We start from the raw sequence: 22,167 nt of genomic DNA on the forward strand, positions 1-22,167 counted from the left end.
AAGCCCCGGGATGTCTGGGAGGGACTTCGTGGAGCAGGGGTGGCGTCCCAGCTGCCTCTGGGTCACTCCACGAAAAGCTGCTTTTTCCAACTAAGGAAGCAGAGGGTCTCCTACAGCAGGAAGCCCGTTCTCACCATGTCCTTCTCCTTTCAGCTGCTGCTGCTGCTATTCCTAGGGACCCAGAGGACCCACTGTGCCAAACAGCAGGACGGTAAGCAAGACAATGCAGCCAGTGCCCCACGGGATGGGCACTCCGCTTTGATCCTCTCCTCTTCCTCCCTCTTGCCCGCAACTGCGGTTATTCATGCCTTTTTCACTCCGTGTGAGTTACCTAGGAATAGCTACCGTGGTTTGTCTGTGCATCCCCGGCGTGCCTAGGCTGAGGACTGATTTGGGAGCGAGTTCTCTTTGAAATCTGTGGGACCTGGTCCCAATTTTAGGGTCGGAGTGGCTCAGGGGGGCAGTGACGCAAAATAGTTTCCCCTTAAGACTTGGGGAAATAATTTGGGGTAATTGCAATCGGGATGGTGCCAGGGAGGTAGAAGGATGGATTTCCCCCCCTCTCCCTCCCACGTACGTCCTTTCAATGCGTGTTCGTGCACCAAATTTTAATCTGTGTTGATAAGTGGAAGTTCGGAGCCAACAGGGTATCTGTGCCGTGTTAATTCATACAAGAGTATGAAATTGTGGTCTTGGGTATGTGGGCAGTTTGGAAACTTCATCTCCTCCCATCACACTTCAGAGTCCTCATTTGAAGAAGGGGGCCAAAAGCCAGCCCACTCCAATTCTATTATTTTTGCAAAAGTTTTTGGGGAGGGGTCCCCGCCAGCTTTCCCCCGTACAGGCGCAACTACAGCTGGAAGGAGTGTGGCAGAGTTGCCCCGAACGAAGGCTGTAAAAATATTTGAAAACGTTTGGCATGCACAGAAATTTCCAGCCGTGCCATGGCCGCGCCGGTGGAATGCCAAAGGCGATTACATTTTAATTCCGTCGTTCTGCAGGGGGGAAATATGTTCTTGCTGGTCACCTGAGATAATAGACTCAAGAGGTAATTTGTTCATACATGTCTCAGCCGTTGCAGGGACACCCATTTCCACCCCATCTGAAATCGCGCCCTGCACGTACGCCGTTTTTTGAAAGAAGCAGGCTGTCTGGCACTTGCCATGTCTTTGTGCATTTTTATCCTATTTTAAAAAACAAACAGGGCTCTTTACAGAGTATACAAACGTGTCTCCACCACTCCCTGGGGTCTTCCATCCGTGGCACAGAAATCGAAGGACTTTAGAACAAGAGAGAAAAAACTTTGCACGGACGGACAGTGTCTTTCCTCTGCTCGCTTTTCCTCATTCCAGCAACTTTGGCAGCCTACACAGTGAGACCTTCTTTCCCCGGAAATATGATACCTCCATCTGTTCATCAGGGAGGCCGCTGTAGCGTTCAGCACAAATCTCAAACTTGCTTCAAGCAGTGTTTAAACAGCCCAGAAACGACTCCAGGCCACGCTTTGTATTCAGTTTAAAGCTGCTACAAATCATTTTTTCCTTTACGCATTTACCACCTTCTCTCAAAAATGACTCCTAGCTGGGCTTTGCGTTTAGTTAAAAACTCCTATAGATCATTTCCCCCATATGCATTTAACTGCTCTCTTGATAGGGGGAGAACAACAGGTGGTTAAAATCTGTTCTGCAAAGACAGTCGAACATTCCTGCATTGAGCAGGGGGTTGGACTTGATGGCCTTTTAGGCCCCTTCCAACTCTACTATTCTATACTCTGTACTGTTCTATATGAGGCCTGAAAGATCCATCAAGACTACCACAGTGGGCAGCCTGAATATACAACGTAGCAGCATTTTCCTTTGCGTCCAACTTGCCATATCCGGTGTCATTGAGCCCCCTGATTGACACAGCAGATGTTATTTGCTGCTGCAGCATCTGGATGTGTTTTCTGGACCTCCAGGGACCACAACTGGGCGTTTGGGAGAGGAGTACGGTGCCTGAACGGAGGCGAGGGTGTCGAAAACCGGAAATGGCCGTTAACTGGGTCGTGGGAAGTGTTTGGGAACGTGGAAGAAACCCAACAGCAGGGATAAAAGAGTTTTGAGAACAACTGTAAAGTTTGCTGGATCCTTTCCTACAGCTGTGTCTTGACTTCGCCACTGCAGCATTTTACCATACAGTTTTCACACAAGCAGTGGATTTTGGAGGGCCTCTCTCTCTTCTCCAAATGACTTCAGATCTTATTTTCTTGGTTATTGGGCCTTAATCTTTTTAGTCATGTTTCTCTTCTGACACACACACGCACAGCCTTCTTCGTCGACTGATGTACTTCTGGGGAAATAGCAGGGAAAGGCTGGGGAAATAGCTACCCTCGGTCTGCTTTTTTGAAACCCATCAGGAGATTAATACGGATGGTTTATCGCAAGGGTCCCCAGCCTTTTTTTCAGTCAGTGGCCACCGCTGGAATTTTGAGAGTGCTGCGGGCACTTTCACAAAATGGTTGCCGCAGGAGGCCTTTCCGTTCACAAAATAGCTGCCATGATGGGCAGTGGAAAAATACCCATTTCCCAGAAGGCAAAACTGATGAGGCTCAGAGACAAGTCATTTATTGGCCAAGAAACTGACTGAGGGCTTAAACTCCAAATGCCAAATCCCGTGTTTACGCCATGTTGGTCCCAGAGGTAGTATTAGAAATAAAGATGGTGCTTTGCTTTGCAACATGCCAGCCATAAAATAAAAATATTTTAGAAAAACCTAAAGAAAGTTAAAAAAAATATCAGGCGCAGGAAGCCTAGTCTGTACCAAGAGAGATATCTGCGGGGAACACGTTGGAGTCCCCCAGTTTATAGCCACATTGTAAAAAGAGCTTCGTATATTTATTTATATATTGCTGACCATATTCAAAAATACCTCTTAAGCTTTTAGTGATGAGCAATCTTTGGCAATCCAGATGATGTTGGACTACAACTCTCATGTTGCATAACCATTGGTCAAACTGAAAGGAGTTGGAGTCCAAGAATATCTGGAGGGACACAGCCCCTCCCCCTTACCCCGTGGTATAGGAGGATTTGAGGATCTGGTTAGGCCTCATCTAGAGTATTGCATTCAGTTCTGGGCTTCACAATTCAAGAAGGACGCAGACAAGCTGGAGCGGGTTCAGAGGAGGACAACCAGGAGGATCAGGGGTCTGGAAACAAAGCCCTATGGAGAGAGACTGAAAGGCCTCAGCAATGGGCATGTTTTAGCCTGGAGAAGAGAAGACTGAGGGGAGACATGAGAGCACTCTTCAAAGTCTTAAAAGGTTGTCACACAGAGGAGGGCCAGGATATCTTCTCGATCCTCCCAGAGTACAGGACACAGAATAATGGGCTCAAGTTACAGGAAGCCAGATTCCAGCTGGACATCAGGAAAAACATCCTGACTGTTAGAGCGGTACGACAATGGAACCCATGACCTAGGGAGGTGGTGGGCTCTCCCACACTAGTGGCCTTCAAGAGGCAGCTGGACAGCTCCCTGTCAGGGATGCTTTATAAGGTGGATTCCTGCACTGAGCGGGGGGTTGGACTCGATGGCCTTCTAGGCCCCTTCCAACTCTACTATTCTATGATTCTATGACTAATACATTGTTCTGACAAAGCAGTCCTGGATCCAGGCACCTCTTCCATTGGGGAGCTGAGCAAGAACCAAATGCAGATCTCAGAATTTTGGCTTCCAAGTGGACATGAAAGGAGACAGGACAAAAGTGGAGCTGTGACCGACAGCTGCGTGATATATTTAGTCTGAATTACATAATCTGCAACCCAGAGCTTGCTTGCCTGCCGGAAAGTGAAAACCACAGAAGACAAAACGCAATGTCATAATATCCAAATTCCTTGCCAAAATCTCTGGTCTGCTGCTCCTGTATAAAGGCAACGAAAAGTAAGCTATGGCATCTGGCGAAAAATAAGAAGATGTCCGCTTTGACAAAGAGACGTCTGTTCCTGTTTGAAATCGTAGCCAACTGGCCTTTTGCTTGTTTTTTCCCCTCTGATTCAGTCCAAGTCAGGGCATCACAGACGAGCAGATGGATAATATTTAGATCCTTGATATTTTGAGCTTCCTGTTTCGCTTTATTTCATCTCTTGCCCTTCGCTGGAGAATTTAGATGCTGCAGACTCTGTTTCTGATAAGTTCCAAAACTGCTGTTCTCGTCAGCTGGCCCCGGAGACCAGTGGTCAGCTTTCCACTGAATAATAATAACCATTTTGGAGTGGGGGTCAGGCATTAATGTGGGTTTTCCAAGAAGTGGGGGAGAGAGATGGGGGACTTTTATTTTCCCATCCAAGAGGACGTGAGAATTTTCACTTTCCCATCCGCCCGAAGGTGAGATCTACCTTCCAAAATTCCATCCGCCCTGGTTTTCTGCTTCTAGCAGGTCCCAGATGCCTCTGAGAATCCCAAAAACCTGGGCTTCAATGCAGTGTCCCTCCTCTGTTGGAGATATGAATTATAATGGAGAACCTTGTGTCTGGTCTAAGGCAAACCTGGTGTCATGGCTAACCCCTGCTTTCGGAGAAGGTGTTTCAGATCGATCATACTCAGATTCAGAACTAGAGGAGGCGCCGCCGGACACCAGCCAGCCTGTACCAGTGGGGGAGAAAGCTCTCACGGGCGATTTCCCAGCTGGGAGTCAGCCCTCTCCAGAGCTTATATCCTCAAGGCCAAATCCTACACACTCAGTGGGAAGAGAGCCTTCTTCCGGAGGAGAGCACCCCGACAAGCTAGCTTATGCTAGGGTCCGACGGAAGCTAAAACGCACGGAGTGGAAGGAAGGCGTGAGAAAGTCAGTCCGACTAGGATTGCGCCCGAACCTGACTCCGCACCAGGCTCTCTGAAGTTACGGGCGTTTGGGGAAAGGATTCCTGTTCTTGATTGGACAATTGTCTCGCTTAGTTTGTATAGTTTTGCCTAGAGGGAAGTTTCCAAGGGATTAGACTCTCTTCAGGTGGAAGAGATGTTTGTTGCTTAATAAAAGCTTTGTGGATTACCTAGCAGGCCTCGTCATTTGCCTCCCATCAAAAGCAGGAGTTTGCAGAGAAAGACGACACCTGGCTCCCCCAAAATAACTTGAGAATCGAGAAACAGCCTCCATAAACCCCTCCCCGTTTTCTCTCCCCCTCCCGGAACAAATCCTCCACTCTCTCTGCTGACTTTAATTGTGGCTTAACGTTGCACCCTCACCAACTCTAACCATGGTTGATGCTAGCTAGGGTCCCCATCTTCGCCAGGGTTTGTTTCTGTACTAGCAAACGAGCCCGGCTTTGCATGGGTTGATGTAACCCTTCGTTTGATATAGCGAAGCCTTCGAGCAAGCTTAAAACAAATTTCAGGCATGAGTTTTTCCTAGCCTTACCTGGGGATGTTGATGATCACACCTGGGACCTTTTAGACAGCCCTTCCATAAGGACAGGAGCTTCTCACCAGGACGGATGCAAGAATATAGTGGACACGTTGGGCTGAGTCATGGTAGGGTTATCTTCAGCGGGAGCCTAGCATCGTAATTTTCCTTGTGTTTTCTTCTCCCTCCAGATAATTTATTAGTTCTTACCGTGGCCACCAAGGAGACGGAAGGATTCAGACGTTTCCAAAGATCAGCTGCATTCTTCAACTACGACCTCAAGGTGATGCCAGAAGGGGGTCTGAATGGGGAATTCCGAGAGGGGCTGAAATAATATTGATCCCCCTGAGGAGGGCTGCCCCATGGCAGGTGACAGGCCAGCGACTTTGTGGCAGAATCTACGAACATTTCCTGGCTTCGCATTGTATGAATGGCAAAGCTATGCTCTGATTAGGGAGGTCTGCCCCCTAGTTGCTGAAGACGTTATTGTAGGCGTCAACCACATTAAAATTAATTAAAATTCATTAATGCAATATAAAAACGAAACAACCCCACGGTTCTCACCCCTAAGGTCCCCTTATTATGCATACCAAGTTTCAGGTGCTTAGGTTACATGGGCTTGGTGCTATGGCACTGACAGACAGATGAACACACACATCCTCTTTTATTATTATTGATGAGTTTATTCTAATTTCAGTCTATGCTGTTCTCAGAGCAGTGGTTTTCATTCCCCCACAGTCAACTTCATTTGGTACTTTGGGATCAGTTTAAAACTCGCAAACACGAACCACTGAAATGGAATACGATGAAGACTTCATTACACATTACACCTGTTTTAACCCTCTAGTTGAAGGACCATCTGTTTAGCTCACCCCCTAAGCATCCATAGAAGGCTACGTAGCTATTCTCTCCTCAGTCTTTTTCTTTCCCTAAAACAGATGTCAACTGCTACCATCAGATTAGTGTTAAATTTATTTATTTATTTATTACATTTCTATACCACTCAATAGCCGGAGCTCTCTGGGCGGTTCACAATAAAATCTACCAATACTAACCCTTTTGAAATGGAATAGGAGGAAAGAAGCTCATTATGAACCTGCTTTAAACCCCTAGGTCCTGGGATCCGGCGAAGAATGGCATGGCGGAGATAACGAGAAGACGGCAGGAGGCGGGCAGAAGATCCGTCTCTTGAAATCAGCTTTGGAAGAATATGCAGACAAGGAAGATTTGGTCATCCTTTTCACAGAGAGGTAAGTAGACTGGAGGTAAGAGTAGCTAGGCCACTCAGCAGGGATGCCTGATCTTTTTGGGTCAGTGGACATCTTTGGCATTTTTCAGCGTATGTCTTGGGCGCCCTCACAAAATGGCTGCCGCAACGGCGCTCGCCCATTCATAAAATGGCTGCCGTGGTAGGCACGGACGGTCACACAACACTCTTTTCCCGGAAGCTAAACTGGTGAGGCTCAAAGAAAAGTCACTTGCCCAAAAGCCTAAGGCAAGCTTCGGAATTCAAAACCACTCTTTTGAACCCAAATAAAGATGGAGATAGGACTAGGAGGCAGCCCTTTGCTTCGAAGCGTGCCCAGCTTCACAGCTAAAAAATAAATAAATAAAAATTAAAATAAGGGTGCAACGTGTTATGCGTGTTAAGATAGAAAAGAAGTTCTACAACTCCCAGGATGCCCCAGCTAGAAGCTGGGAGTTGTCAGACTTTTTTTCTGTCTAATTTTTCTGTCTAATTTCTCTGCTGTGGCACCCCGGCTGTGGAGCACCTGCCGTGAGCCCCTGCCAAAGGAAGTGAGGCAGGTGGCTACTAGGAGCAGGGCCTTCTCCGCTGTGGCACCCCGGCTGTGGAATGAGCTCCCCAGAGAGGTCCGCCTGGCACCTACACTGTACTCTTTTCGTCGCCAGCTGAAGACCTTTTTATTCTCTCAGTATTTTAACATTTAATTTTAACTTAAATTTAAATTTTGCAGTTCTAACTCTGTATTTTAATCTTCGATCAATTTCTGCTGCGTGGTTTTATCCTGGTTGTGCTTTTTACACTGCATTTTGTATTTGTGGTTTTAACCTGTTGGTTGTTTTATGATGGTTTTAATTTTTGTGAACCGCCCAGAGAGCTTCGGCTATTGGGCGGTATAGAAATGTAATAAATAAATAAATAAATAAAAATAATTATATTTTGAAGGGTGCCCTAAAAAGAACCCCAAGAAATAAAAATCAGGGAGCCTGGCAACGCCAAGAAAGGTGTCTACCTATTCCTCTCTTTTCATTTTCTCTCCAACGCAATTTACCCCTCACCCCGACCCTAATTTCTCCTCTCCCCGCTGTAGCTACGATGTCATCTTTGCGTCTGGGCCTGCGGAACTCCTGAAAAAATTCAGACAAGCCAAGTCTAAAGTCGTCTTCTCGTCGGAGACGCTCATCTACCCGGACCGAAGGCTTGAAACCAAGTACCCCCAGGTCCGAGAAGGGAAACGGTTTCTTGGATCCGGAGGTAAGAGGGGAGAGGGGCCTTCCGCCTGGCGGTTTGGAAAGCAAGGTTGAAGCATAAAGCTAGAACGTGGAGCGTTGGAAAAGCAGTCAGAGAAAGAGAGCTGGGTTCAAATTTGGCCACCATCCTCCCTGGGACCACCTCCAGAACTCTTACCATTTTGGAGTCATTGGCAGGAAATGCCCATGAACAATTTCCTTCATGATAATTAGGTCTAGAAACTTTCTCCATTTTGTTGTTGTTGTTACAATGAATTCTAAGCCTTGGAGGAATCCTGCGATCTTCCTAAAAATAATAATCTATTTTTTGATCTTTCTCTGTACTGGCGCAGCTCGCAGGGATATAAAACAGCTAAAGGGATTTTATTTTTCAACTGGTATAGAAGTGGAAAACATCCAGTTACACAGAACGCTTCATCTAGCACAGCCTTCCTCAACCTGGGGCGCTCCAGATGTGTTGGACTGCATCTCCCAGAATGCCCCAGCCAGCTGGCTGGGGCATTCTGGGAGTTGTAGTCCAACACATCTGGAGCGCCCCAGGTTGAGGAAGGCTGATCTAGCAGAATAGAATGAGCACTTAACTCTTGGTTATCCCTGAGAGCAAAGTGGGTTCTCAAAGGCAAATGTTCTTAGGGCACAATCCCATGCAAGTTTAGACAGAAAAAAGCCCTACACCTCCAGCATTCCTCATCCGGCATAGGATTGTGCCTTTAATTGCTTTAAGTAGTGGCCTGTTATGAAAGAATTTGCTCAACTCCTCTTCCCTCTTGTGTGATGAACAGCCTTGTGTAACTGAAAAACTTGCACGTGCCTCCACCAGCAGATTGTTCAGCAAAAGTTAGAAACTTTATTTGTATTGCTTATTTGTTAAGAATTGACAACAGTTGCTTTTAGGTATCTAACATGGCTTTGTAGAGGATCTTTTTCACTCTCTGGGACGAAAAGAAGGAAAAGGAACCTGCACTCTCTCTTTCTTCAGGGTTCATAGGTTACGCTTCTCATCTGAACAAGCTTGTGGCAGATTGGCAGGGCCTTGACAGCGATAGTGACCAGCTGTTTTATACTCAAGTCTTCCTGGATCTCGCAAAGCGGGTAAGCACTGTACAAAGAACTGTGTGTAGTGCTTGAATTGCCTTTTAGAATCCCAAGCCAATGTGATGTGGTGTGTGTAGGTTGGTGTGCCCAGATAGTCTTATGAGGAGAGACTGAAAGGACTGGGCCTGTTTAGCCTGGAGAAGAGAAGATTGAGGGGAGACATGATAGCACTCTTCAAGGACTTGAAAGGTTGTCGCACAGAGGAGGGCCAGGATCTCTTCTCGATTCTCCCAGAGTGCAGGACACGGAATAACGGGCTGAAGTTACAGGAAGCTAGATTCCGGCTGGACATCAGGCAAAACTTCCTGACTGTTAGAGCAGTACGACAATGGAACCAGTGACCTAGGGAGGTGGTGGGCTCTCCCACACTAGAGGCCTTCAAGAGGCAGCTGGACAACCATCTGTCAGGGATGCTTTAGGGTGGATTCCTGCATTGAGCAGGGGGTTGGACTCGATGGCCTTGTAGGCCCCTTCCAAGTCTACTATTCTATGATTCTACGATTCTATAAAGAAGAGCCCTGCTGGATTAGACCACAGGTCCAGCTAGTCCAACATTTTGTGCACACAGTGGCCGACCAGCTATCAACTAGGGACCCACAAGCAGGACAGAAGTGCAACAGCACCCTCCCACCCATGTTCCCCAGCAACTGGGGGATCCATTGAGAACTTTGCATGACCATTTGTTTCTTTAATAGAGGTATAGCTTCCAAATCGCGTGAGGTACTGGTTCCTCTCTATTCGGCCCTGGTTAGGCTTCATCTAGAGTATTGCGTCCAGTTCTGGGCTCCACAATTCAAGAAGGACACAGACAAGCTGGAGCGGGTTCAGAGGAGGGCAACCAGGGTGATCAGGGGCCTGGAAACAAAGCCCTATGAGGAGAGACTGAAAGAACTGGGCACGTTTAGCCTGGAGAAGAGAAGATTGAGGGGAGACATGAGAGCACTCTTCAAATACTTGAAAGGTTGTCGCACAGAGGAGAGCTAGGATCTCTTCTCGATCCTCCCAGAGTGCAGGACACGGAATAATGGGCTCAAGTTAAAGGAAGCCAGATTCCAGCTGGACAACAGGAAACATTTCCTGACTAAGAGCAGTTCGACAAAATAGCAGGAAAAATGTCCTGACTGTTAGAGCGGTATGACAATGGAACCCATGACCTAGGGAGGTGGTGGGCTCTCTCACACTCGAGGCCTTCAAGAGACAGTTGGACAGCCATCTATCAGGGACGCTTTAAGGTGGATTCCTGCATTGAGTGCAGGGGGTTGGACTGGATGGCCTTAGAGGCTCTTCTACGATTCTAGGATTCTAAGAAATCAGGCCAGGGTTGGCTCAAGCCCCCTTTTCATTCCTAATCTTCTGTCCTGCCTCCGACCTTGCCCTTTTCCCTTTCAAATCCACCACGGCCTCATCAAATGCTCGAAAGGCTGTCTCATAGAAGAGGGCAAAGACTTGGTTTCAGATGCCCTGGAAGGCAGGGCTAGATCTAATGGGCTTAAGATAAAGGAACGTAGATTTTGATTGAACGTTAGGAGAACGGTTTCGATGAGAGCAGCTTGACAAGGCAACCCGTTATCTAGAGCAGAAGTGTTGGATCTCATAAGAACATCAGAAGAACCCTGATGGAGCAGACCGAGGGTCCAGCTAGTCCAGCACTCTATTCACAGAGTGGCCAACCAGCCGTCAGCCAGGGACCCACAAAGCAGGACATGGTGCAACAGCACCCTCCCGCCCATGTTCCCCAGCAACTGGGGCACACAGACTTACTGCCTCGAATACTGGAGACAGCACACAACCATCCGGGCTAGTAGCCATGGACAGCCTTCGCCTCCTCTTCCAGGAATTTAGCCTGGACAGCTGTCTGCTAGGAACATCCAAGTTCTGAGTTTCCTGCATCGAGTAGGGAGTGGCACTAATGCCTTAAAAGGCCCCCTCCAGCTATAGGATTCTAAAGTTGGGTTTTGTTTTGTTTTTAGCTACAAGGTAATCCACTGGAAATTCCCCATGCCCCACAACCTTCTTCCGGTCTTCCCCTGGTGTAAATCGACCTCCCGTTCTGCTTTTACAGAGAGGCTGGGAAAAGGTTGGCCTATAAACCTCCCTTTCCAGCTCTTACGATTCTGTGAGATATTTATTTTCTCCCCACACAGGAGAGCATCAATATAACTTTGGATCACAGGTGTCGGATCTTCCAAAACCTGAACGGCGCTCTAGGTGAGACTTGGGGAACGGAGAAGGAGGGCAGCAATTGAAATTGGGGAACATGGGTGGGGTGGTGCGGTTCCATGGTTTTCTGCTTTGTGGGTCCCCGGTCGACAGGTGTGTGAACAGAGTGCTGGACCGGATGGTCCCTTGGTCTGATCCAGCAGGGCTCATCTGATGTTCTTATCTGTATATATTGCCACCGGGAATAAAATTGGCTTTGGGTTAATGGCTGCTTTGGGTGTGGATGTAGGGAGAGGTCTTGATGCATGTAGCAACAAAGATCTGTGCCTAAGGGCTGTAGCAGGAATGAAAACTCGGGGCTGGGGCTGGGTGGGGTGGAGAAAGGAGCACCTGGGTGCTCTAGGGAATCAGAGTATAGGTGGGCTGAGTAGCGTAAAAGTTACGGAGGAACAGAGGATTTGGACCCCGTGGGCTTGCGATTCCACGCCTCTGTTCTAAAAGGAGCCCAAAAGCTCGATTGAACCTTGGCGGTGTGTGCATCCCATTCCTCTCTCCCCTGACTCTCTAATTTTTAATTTATATTTTTAAAGATGAAGTCGTTCTGAAATTCGAAAACCAGCGAGTGAGGGCGCGCAACTTGGCCTTTGACACCCTTCCGGTTCTGATCCATGGCAACGGCCCCACCAAGGTCAGTGAGGTCACAACTTTCCAGAACCGTGGCGAGAATTAGAATAAGTGTGTTTCTCTTTCTCTCTCTCTCTCTCTCTCTCTCTCTTTCTCTCTCTCTCTCTCCATCCCAGACGAAGATGGATTTGGCCCAGGAATTCTGGGAAACTGGTCTGCTGTGCGCTTACGCTGACCGGTAGGGAGAGCAGAGTGTATTTTGTGTGAAGAGAATCCAGAATCTGAGCCTCAAATGAATTAGGGCACAATCCTACACATGTTCAGGCAGAAATAAGTCCCACAACTCCCTGGATCAACATCATCATCATCACCATCAAGCCATGAAGTAGCTTTCAACATGTTTAAGAATGAACTAGAACAAGCCAAATTCCAAACTGAAACCAACTATGGAAGCATCCTATAGAGTAAAACACCCTTTCAGTTGAAAGCTAAAGGAAACAAGTTTTAAAAAAACACCACAGCAGCAACCGCTGGAATCAGAACTCTCTCTCTCTCTCTCTCTCTCTCTCAGGAGGGAATTCTTCCATTACTGAACCACTGGGTTCAGACAACACAATAACCCACACGCAGAGGTTGAGTGTGGGTTGTTGCTGAAATGTGGTTTATCGTGTTGTCTGTACCCAGCTGTGTTAATAAACCATGAAGAGAATCCATGGTTTTTCCTTGGGTTGTGAACTGTGGGTTGTTCACCGCGGTTTGTTCGCGCGGCTGGGTTCAGGCAACCCGGCAAGCCACGATAGCCAACTTTACAGTTATTAATGGCGGGCACTGAACCTCACCGTAGAAGGAAGGCGTCATTGCTGGCAGAGCTGTGTCGACAAGCCAACCTGCGTTTTCTGTTTTGGCTTTGGGAATAAGCCTCCGGGAACCTTTTCTCTTCCCAAAGCTGCAGCTCAACTACCTGGGGAACTACGTCCCTCAGACCTGGACCTTTGAGACGGGCTGCACTGTTTGTGACGAAGGCTTGAAGAGTCTGGAGGACCTGAAAGTAAGGACTGGTGCTGATCAGGCCGGGTGAGGGGTGGAGGAGCTGAAAGCACCAAAAGTCACGCTTGCGTGTTTGTTTATTTATTTATTTATTTATTTATTTATTTATATACCGCCCCATAGCCGAAGCTCTCTGGCGCTGGCTTTAAGCCAGGGGTGCAGGCCCAGAGGCTAAACTTGGCTGTGCCCACTTTCCCAGGCCACGCCCCTTTCTCCCAACCACTGATCCTTTAGTGGTTGCCTGACATTTGACACCTTTCTCAACTTTCTATAGCGTCAAAATGCCGCTCCTAAGACTTTGTTACTGGTCCAATAGGCTGGCATTTTTGGCCACCCCCACTTTTGCTTTTGGCCCCGCCCACCGCTGGACCGCAGCCCCCAAGACCATGTCCGAAATCAGCCCCTCAGGCCAAAGGAGAGTCCCCAAGCCCACACGAAAGCCTGCTATTCCTCGGCTTGGCTTCCTGCAAAGAACCGTTGGCCCCGTAGTTTTGCGGAGACGGGAGGCTTCTGTTTGAGCAGCCCCCACGCAAACCCGGTGTCCTACAGATACGCTGGACTAGACCGCCCATCAACCCCAACCAGCATGCAGAAACAGGGAGGATGAGAGTTGTAGTCTGAGGAGCAGACCAGCCTGTTCCTTCATTGCTGGGAATGGGATCAATGCCATTAGAGTTAAACTGGTTTGAGCTTTCAGGGTAGAGTCTGGGCTTAATTTTAGGTCCGTCCCAACGAGGGGACTAGGTTTTTTAAGCACCCAAGGCTCAACCCTAGATGCTATCCTCCCAGAGTGCAGGACACGGAATAACGGGCTCAAGTTACAGGTAGCCAGATTCCGGCTGGACATCAGGAAAAACTTCCTGACTGTTAGAGCAGTATGATAGTGGAATCAGTTACCTAGGGAGGTGGTGGGCTCTCCCACACTCGAGGCCTTCAAGAGGCAGCTGGACAAGCATCTGTCAGGGATGCTTTAGGGTGGATTCCTGCATTGAGCAGGGGGTTGGACTCGATGGCCTTGTAGGCCCCTTCCAACTCTACTTTTCTATGATTCTATGAAGCAACAAAGGAGCAGGTAGCTCCGGGCCCGTACAGAGTGTGTGCCTCTCTCTCTCAGCCCTGAAAAGCTGCAACAGTAGAGTCGACTTGTATTCGAGGATTAAACCTCAGAGCGTCCAAGTTTGTCCTTCTTTTCGTCGCTCTTTCCCGAGTGCAGGAGGACGCGCTGCCGGTGGTTCTGATCGGGGTCTTCATTGAGCAGCCCACCCCGTTCCTGTCCCAGTTCTTCCAGAGGCTTCTGAAGCTCCGCTACCCGAAGAAACGGACCCAGCTCTTTATACACAGCCGCGTGAGTCATGTCATCTCGGTTGGGGCTGACCGCCCGTCTCCCAGAAGCCTTTGTTTCTCTTGGCTCCCACAGGGCCGTCCCCTGACCACAGCCCTTTGCTGTGGCCGGCTGTGACTCCGCCGTAACGCGCTTCGCTCTGTTTTGTGCCCAGGAGAACCATCACGACTCCCGCGTGGTTGCCTTTGTGAATGAACACGAGCAAGAATATCGCTCCGTCAAAGTGATCGGGCCGGGAGATCGCTTGGAGAACGCCGACGCTCGGAACATGGGCGCGTAAGGGAACGAAAGCAACGAGAAAAATGCTCTTGCCCGTCACTGCTGTTGCGCAAATCCTGTTCTGACTTGTCTTCTTGCTACCTCTCCAGGGATCTATGCCGGCAAGACCCCAAATGCGAATATTACTTCAGCCTGGACGCCGAAGTGGCGCTGAAAAACCCGGACACATTGCGGATCCTGATTGAACGGAACAAGTGAGTCCTTCACTCTGGCTTCCCTTTACGTGGGTGGGTTGGGCAAAGTCGTAGAATCGTAGAATAGTAGAGTTGGAAAGGGCTTAGAAGGCCATCGAGTCCAACCCCCTGCTCAGTGCAGGAAGGGCGGTTGTTCCTTGCTCCAGGTGTGAACGTAGCTGCTAGATTGAAACAAATTCCTCCCAGGACGGCAGAGTCTGAATCTGTTCCGGAGGTTTTAGATGCTACTACCCTGTTTCCCCGAAAGTAAGACATCCCCCCAAAATAAGACCTACTTCCAGTTTTGCCCCTCGTTGTAATATAAGGCATCCCCCCGAAAATAAGACCTACTTCCATTTTTGCCCCTCGCTGTAATATAAGGCATCCCCCCGAAAATAAGACCTACTTCCAGTTTTGCCCCCGCTGTAATATAAGGTATTCTTCTTCATGGAAAAATAAGACATCCCCTGAAAATAAGACCTAGCGCATCTTTGGGAGCAAAAATTAATATAAGACACTCTCTTATTTTCGGGGAAACAGGGTAGTGAAGGGACCTGGTTTCGTACTAGTTGGAATAACTCTTCGTTTGATTCACCCCTGCAAAACTATGCGCTGGTCTGTCCCCTAGTGGCTGAAGATGCTATTACGGGCTTCAATCACAAGGACACCTTTAAATTAATTTAAATGAATGCGTTTTAAAAACCAAATAACCCCAAGGTGTACAACCGCAGGGTCCCCAGTATGTATTCCAATTTTAGGTGTCTTCATGATCCTCATGCTGCAGCGCGGACAGACAGACATCAGTCACAAGCAAACACACATTCTTTTTTATTGTTATAAATTCGATTTTAAGCCTGCCACCCTGGACTCCACAATTTCGTGTGAGCTCGGGGGTGGGTGGGTTGTGAATTCATGGCGGACAGAAACCTGGGAATATCCCATCCTTTGTTCCGTCACTCCCCGTCTCTCGGCAACCGAATATCCTGAAGGTTTTCACACACCCCAATAATCCCTTTTCCTTCTCTGTGCCCTTCCTTCTCCACACCGATGGAACAGGTTTGTCATCGCTCCGCTCGTAAGCCGCCTTGGGAAGCTGTGGTCGAATTTCTGGGGCGCCTTGAGTGCCGAGGGCTACTATGCCCGCTCAGAGGACTACGTGGACATCGTCCAGGGGCGGAGGACGTGAGTATCACCAAGTGCTCGGACCAAGCTTTATGTGGTTGCAGTAGCCATTCTGAGTTTTGCTTCCAAAATCCTCGACCAACTTACACTCTGGGCTGTTGATTGTCGTATAACCTGATTTTAGAGTGTGTGTGTGTGTGTGTATGTGTGTGTTTTAACACCATGCTGCCTCACTAGGTGATTTTAAATGTATTTATTTATTATTATTTATTGCATTTTTATACCGCCCAACAGCTGAAGCTCCCTGGGCGGTTCACAAAAACTAAAAGTATATAAACCAACAGTATAAAAACAATGATATAAAACACACATTAAAAAAAATACATGATTAAAACATCCTTAAAACATCCTAAAAAACATTCTAAATGAATTTTTAATCACATCGTTCGTGACAAATCTTATTCTAAACCATTAATTGACTGACTGTTCCAGCCCTATCAATTTTATAGGTGGAAAAGGTCGATCTGGTATTTTTATTCTGCTGTGGTGTGCTTTTCGTTGTGTTTTAATCCATTTGTTGCGTTATTGTTTCAATCAAGTTTTATTTGTGATTGCAAGCTGCCTGGAGTGCTCTTTTTCTTGGTAGAAGGGCAGGACACGAAATCAATCAATCAATCAATCAATCAATGTTTTGGGGGTGATCCACTTCTCTTCATGGTTCGTTCGCCCTCTCTCTTCCTTTCCCAGAGGCCTCTGGAATGTCCCGTACATCTCTAGCGTCTATCTAATCAAAGGCAATGTCCTGAGATCTCACCTTACCCAGACGGACCTTTTCCACAGCGGCAAACTGGATGCAGACATGGCCTTCTGCGATAACATCCGGAAACAGGTTGGTACGGCAAGCGAGAGGCTGCCGTTTCTGGAAGGGTGAGGAGGCAAATTGCCAGCATAGTGTAGTAGTTAGAGTGTTAGAATGGGAGTCAGGAGGTCCGGGTTCTAGTCCCCACTTGGCCATGGAAACCCACTGGGTGACTTTGGACCGGTCACAGACTCTCAGCCCAACCCACCTCACAGGGTTGTTGTTGTGAGGATAACATGGAGAAGAGGAGGAGGAGGATTATGTACGCTGCCTTGGGTTCCTTGAGAGGAAAAAAAGCAGGATCTAAATGCAATAATACATACAGATTGCTAAAAACTAACTATCGCCATCATTACCTGTTTTTGCGTGCTCACGGTTTCCTTTCCCTTTAGCTATGATGGTGGACTACAGCTCCCTTCACGCTAACTGGGGCTGATGGGAGTGGGAGTCCGGGGACAGCTGAACAGTAAGGCAGCTAGGGGCATTTTCCAACCGGCCGGATTTGCCCTGGGGGAGCTTCTGAGGTCTCCTTTTCCTCTCTGTCCCACAGAGCATTTTCCTGTTCGTGACAAATCAACAGCAGTTTGGACACATCCTCTCTGTGGAGAACTACCAGACGAGTCACCTGCACAACGATCTTTGGCAGATCTTCAACAACCCGGAGGTGAGACATCCCTTGTAGGATAAGTCAGCTGTCAGTGTCTTGGACAAAAATTGAAAGCCAGTCGGATTTCTCCAAGAGCCAGTCTGGAAGGGCAAAATATCCCTGTCGTATGTGTGCGTGAGTCACTGTTCCCGGCTGATCTTCCAATCAGGAGGCACTCCGAGAACAGGGAACTCATGCAGAAACACGAGGGTGGATGACTTCGACTGAGGGCCGACAGTTTTTACTCTTAAATTCTCTAAAATCAAAAATGTCTCTGTGTGTAAACGAGGGCAGTTTTAATTCAGCTGCCAACGTTTGAGAGCCATGAGGACTCACAGTCCCCCGATATGTTTATGACGTTGCTCAAATTTTAAACCTCCAAACTTCTAAGATGAGAGTGAATGGTTCTCAGGCAAGCTTGAACCCAGTGACCTCTTGCTTTGGGGGCCAGGGGAAATGAATAATCAGCCAAGTACCCCCCCCCCTTCTCAACATTTTCTTTTGGTTTCATTTACTGCTAAAACAGGACTGGAAGGAGAAATACATCCACGAAAACTACACCGCAGCCTTAAAAGGCAAATTGGTAGAAACGGTAAATAGCTCTTGCCTCTTTTTACACTTTGAATTTGGGTGCAGCAGGGAGGAGGAGGAGGAGGAGGAGGAGGAGGAGGAGAGGAGTGAAAGGTAATCTCAAATCTTCAGGGGTAAGGGAGGCCCAGACCACTTCGGGATTTATTTCAAGGCATTTCTCTCCCCGGTCACACCGCTTAAGCTCTTACAATACCTCTGTCTTCCCAGCCCTGCCCGGATGTTTACTGGTTTCCCATATTTACTGAAACGGCTTGCGACGAACTGGTAGAAGAGATGGAGAATTTCGGCCAGTGGTCCGGGGGAGACAACACAGTAAGGCAAACTTACAAATAACTTCACCGACATTTGTTAGCACAAGTACACAAATAGTTATTCTATCGTTTTGGTTGTTTGGATCAGGGTGGGGTTTGGGTTTTTTTTTGGGGGGGGAGCGGTTTTCGTGTTTCCTTTTTGTATAAATCCCCATGGGAATTTTTATTACAAGGCAGTATAAAAACACCTACAAAATCACTATATTTATTTATTTATCATATTTATACCCTGTTACTCAGCCAAAAAAAAAGCTCTCGGAGCGGCTAACACTTAGCAAAAAAGACAGTCCCTGCCCTCAGGCTTACAGTTTAATAAAGACATGACACACAAGGAAAAGAAGTCCAGGAGGGAAGAGGTAAAAGAGAGAGAGAGAGAGAAATTAAGTGGACCAAGAATAGGGCTGATGGGATTTGTCCTGCTCTTATACTGCCTGGTCCATCCATAGGTAGGTAGAGGTGTTAGATAAATGTTCTTCCCCCAGCCCCAAAGCACAACTCCACACTCCAGCGACAGAGGGTTCAAAAGCGCTTTATTGATTATAATCAAGATCTGAGTCTCTTTGAAAGGCGAACAGTCAGACAGAGAAGCAAGGAATTCAGTACAGCATTTGAAGCTTGAAAGGGGCAGGGCCCAGTGGCGGCATGAGCCAATCAGAACGTAACACTGGAGCATAGCTAATCTTTGCTAAACAACCCCTTCGCTCTACTGTAAGCTAACTTTTGGGCTGGACCCGAGGGTCTTGTTTTTGTTAGATAAGACAGACACAAGGAGACACCTGCGGGTACGTGACGCCTCGCTTGCTGCATAATGGCTGCTTCGTAGTTTCCTTTTGAAAATGGAGTCACCTATGCTAACAGAGGCACACCGAAGGCTTGAAAGAATGGGGAGAGGGGGAAACCCTCCTCACTTCCTAATAATAATAATACCGTATTTCTTCGATTCTAAGACACACTTTTTCCCCGTATAAACATCTCTAAAAACGGGGTGCGTCTTAGAATCGCGGGTGCGTTTATTATTTCATAGAATCAAAGCTTTTTTTCTGTCGGTGGTACCGAAATTAGTGTGCGTCTTACAATCGATGGCGTCTTACAATCGAAGAAATACGGTAATAATAATAATAAATTTATTTATTACACGCCTCTCCCTCTATTTGTGCAACCGTCTTTGCCTGGTCGCCTACAGAAGGTTTTGACTCACCCCAGGCGAGTGGGTGTTTCTAAGAGCATGGTAAAGAAATAAAATAAAAGGCAATATTTCAGGGTATGCATGTTCACTGTTGATCCCTGGATGAGAACTGCTCCCTTCGTGCCTTCACTATATGAGGGTCTATACTGAACACTTCCAAAGAGATGTCCAGAGTGTAAATCTCTTCCCCAAACCCTTCGCATTCGATTGTTTCGGTTGCCCAACGGCAATTGCCTTTGTGCAATAACATTGTGCAATAACATTACAGGACGCCAGGATCCTAGGGGGTTATGAGAACGTCCCGACGATTGATATCCACATGAACCAAATCCACTTTGAGCGTGAGTGGTACAAATTTCTCCTGGACTACATCGCGCCCATCACAGAGAAGCTGTACCCCGGATACTACACCAAGGTAAGGGCCAGTTTTTATTATTTTATTGGCCTGGATATAATCAGCAGGAATAGCCCCCTGAAGTAGAAATTGAACTGGAGACACGGGGTAGGTGGGTGGAGGGGGGCAAAATTCAGGGCTGTCCAAGCTGTCGTGGGAGAAGATACCTTGGAACATGTGCAAAATATACATTTGAAACAACTTTCGCTGTACTTGGAAGTTCATATCCTATGACTAGGACATAGGAATCATAGAATCACAGAATAGCAGAGTTGGAAGGGGCCCACAAGGCCATCGAGTCCAACCCCCTGCTCACTGCAGGAATCCACCCTAAAGCATCCCCGACAGATGCTTGTCCAGCTGCCTCTTGAAGGCCTCGAGTGTGGGAGAGCCCACAACCTCCCTAGATAACTGGTCCCATTGTCATACTGCTCTAACAGTCAGGAAGTTTTTCCTGATGGAAGTGGCTCTCCAGGGAGGAGGCTTTCCCAGCCATGCCTACACAAGTCAGGGATTGCAGAACTCTACTATTCCGTGATTCTGTGATGATACTCCATTCCTTTCGGTTGTATCGCTGCCTGCCCTGCAGTTATTGTAACGCCCCGAGGGGCAGCTCACCTTTCACGGCGTTCTCTCTTCCTGTTCAGACCCAGTTCGAGCTGGCCTTTGTCGTCCGGTACAAGCCTGACGAGCAGCCGTCGCTGATGCCACACCACGACGCCTCCACGTTCACCATCAACATCGCCCTGAACCACGTTGGGATCGATTATGAAGTAGGTTCCCACCGAGGGTCTTTCTGCCCATACCTACAGGCTAAAGAGTTTTAACACTGACAGAGTATAAGTTTAAAGCAGCATTCCCCAGCCTGGAGCCTTCTTAGAAAAAGACTCAAGGCGTCGGCCAACAGGGATTAAAACATATAAACAGTCAAAAGGATTTAAAACTGTTAAAAGCAACTAGCGGTAAAATACCAAGAACCCACGGAACGACCAAATTAAGAAGCCCTGGTGTATGCCATCAACTGCTTGGGAGTAATGAAAGTCTTAACCTGGTGTCGAAAGGATGACAAAGTTGGCAGCTGGCAAATCTCATTGGGGAGAGTGGTTCACAATTGGGAGGGCCAACACCAAGAATGCCCCGTCCCTTGTTTCCGTCCTCTGAACCTCCCTTGGAGGAGGCACTCAGAGGACAGACTCGATCGTTGATCACAATGTACTGGTAGATTTACGTTGGGAGAGGCGCTCCATAAGGATCCAAACTGTGTTAGGTTTTATAGCCTCTAAAACCAGGATCCTGAATTGGGCTGGGAAATGTACAGGCAGCCCGTGTGAGCGGGCCAGAATCGGTGTTCTGCGCTCAAGTCTTCTGCTCTCCATTATCAATCTGGCTGCCTCATTTCCCACAAGATGCAGCTTCCGAACCGCCTTCAAGGGCAGCTCCATGTGGAGCGCATCGCAGTAGTCTAACCTGGAGGTTCCCAGAGCGTAAGCTGCTGAAGGAAGAGCCTTTTACCGTTTTCCCTTTCCCTGCAGGGCGGAGGCTGCCGATTCCTGCGCTACAACTGCTCCATCAGGGCGCCCCGGAAAGGCTGGACTCTGATGCACCCGGGCCGCCTGACGCATTACCACGAGGGCCTCCCCACCACCAAGGGGACCCGTTACATTGCGGTGTCTTTTCTGGATCCTTAGAGCGGCCTTTTCCGAAAGGAGGAAGAGAAAGAGAGAGCGAGGAGGGGGAAATGTTTTCCTGCCAGCTTCTCTCCTCAATAAGAAAACACCGGGAATGGGAATCCTTAAATTCCCAAATGGATTAAATTAGACTACCGACTTGTTGAATCCTTCAATCACATGTTCTAGGCCAGCCTTCCTCAACCTGGGGCGCTCCAGATGTGTTGGACTGCACCTCCCAGAATGCTCCAGCCAGCCTGGGGCATTCTGGGAGTTGTAGTCCAACACATCTGGAGCACCCCAGGTTGAGGAAGGCTGTTCTAGTGCCTTTCGGGGGTCTCTAGTCCTAAAATTTGCGGGATCTACCAAAGATATCTGGGGGCTTGAGGCTCTCGCATCCCTCTAGTTAATGTGGGGCCACGATCCTCCCAGGAAGTGATGCGCAGGACGCGCCCATCCATTTCAAGAGGCCTGTACAGGAGAATTTCCCCAGCGGATTTCACACACCCCTGAGTCAGGCTGGGCTCTCCACTGCTCTCTTGGTGGCCAAAATCCACCACGTTTTGCTTCTGCTTTGTAGCTTCCATCCAGCGAGAGCCCAAAGCATTTGGTGTCCAAAGCCAGGCATCCAAACGGGGCCACCATCCCCAGTAGCAGTAAACATCTAACAAACTAAACCATTTTCCTCCCCAATTCGGTGCCCTTTCTTGGCACCTGAATCTTGTCCACCAGAGCTGGACCCTCTCAGGCCTGGATTCAGCATGAGATGGTGGAGTTCTGCGGTGGCAGAATGGACTGTACCAC

At 48.1% G+C, this 22,167-nt stretch overlaps 1 protein-coding gene across 1 annotated transcript; it reads left to right on the forward strand.

The window, feature by feature from the left end:
• The first annotated feature begins 48 nt into the window (after positions 1-48).
• Positions 49-21,546, forward strand: PLOD1 (procollagen-lysine,2-oxoglutarate 5-dioxygenase 1). The gene is made up of 19 exons (XM_063145477.1): positions 49-211; positions 5,566-5,657; positions 6,488-6,624; positions 7,708-7,871; positions 8,847-8,959; positions 11,107-11,170; positions 11,713-11,810; positions 12,693-12,794; positions 14,007-14,138; positions 14,290-14,411; positions 14,504-14,608; positions 15,644-15,769; positions 16,457-16,598; positions 17,119-17,232; positions 17,741-17,806; positions 18,013-18,117; positions 19,571-19,717; positions 20,344-20,469; positions 21,229-21,546. The coding sequence occupies exons 1-19, from the start codon at positions 136-138 to the stop codon at positions 21,382-21,384; spliced, it is 2,187 nt and encodes a 728-aa protein (XP_063001547.1). The 5' UTR covers positions 49-135; the 3' UTR covers positions 21,385-21,546.
• The last annotated feature ends 621 nt before the right edge of the window (positions 21,547-22,167 follow it).

This window comes from Elgaria multicarinata, chromosome 20 (genome assembly GCF_023053635.1).
Source record: "Elgaria multicarinata webbii isolate HBS135686 ecotype San Diego chromosome 20, rElgMul1.1.pri, whole genome shotgun sequence".
In the NCBI taxonomy this organism is placed as follows: Eukaryota; Metazoa; Chordata; class Lepidosauria; order Squamata; family Anguidae; genus Elgaria; species Elgaria multicarinata.

Excerpts from the sequence above, each read along its gene's own strand:
- PLOD1 (XM_063145477.1), top strand. The coding sequence starts at position 136 with ATGTCCTTCTCCTTTCAGCTGCTGCTGCTGCTATTCCTAGGGACCCAG. Across the intron at positions 12,795-14,006 it reads AGAGTCTGGAGGACCTGAAA|GAGGACGCGCTGCCGGTGGT; the intron begins GTAAGGACTGGT and ends TCCCGAGTGCAG. Across the intron at positions 16,599-17,118 it reads GCGATAACATCCGGAAACAG|AGCATTTTCCTGTTCGTGAC; the intron begins GTTGGTACGGCA and ends TCTGTCCCACAG.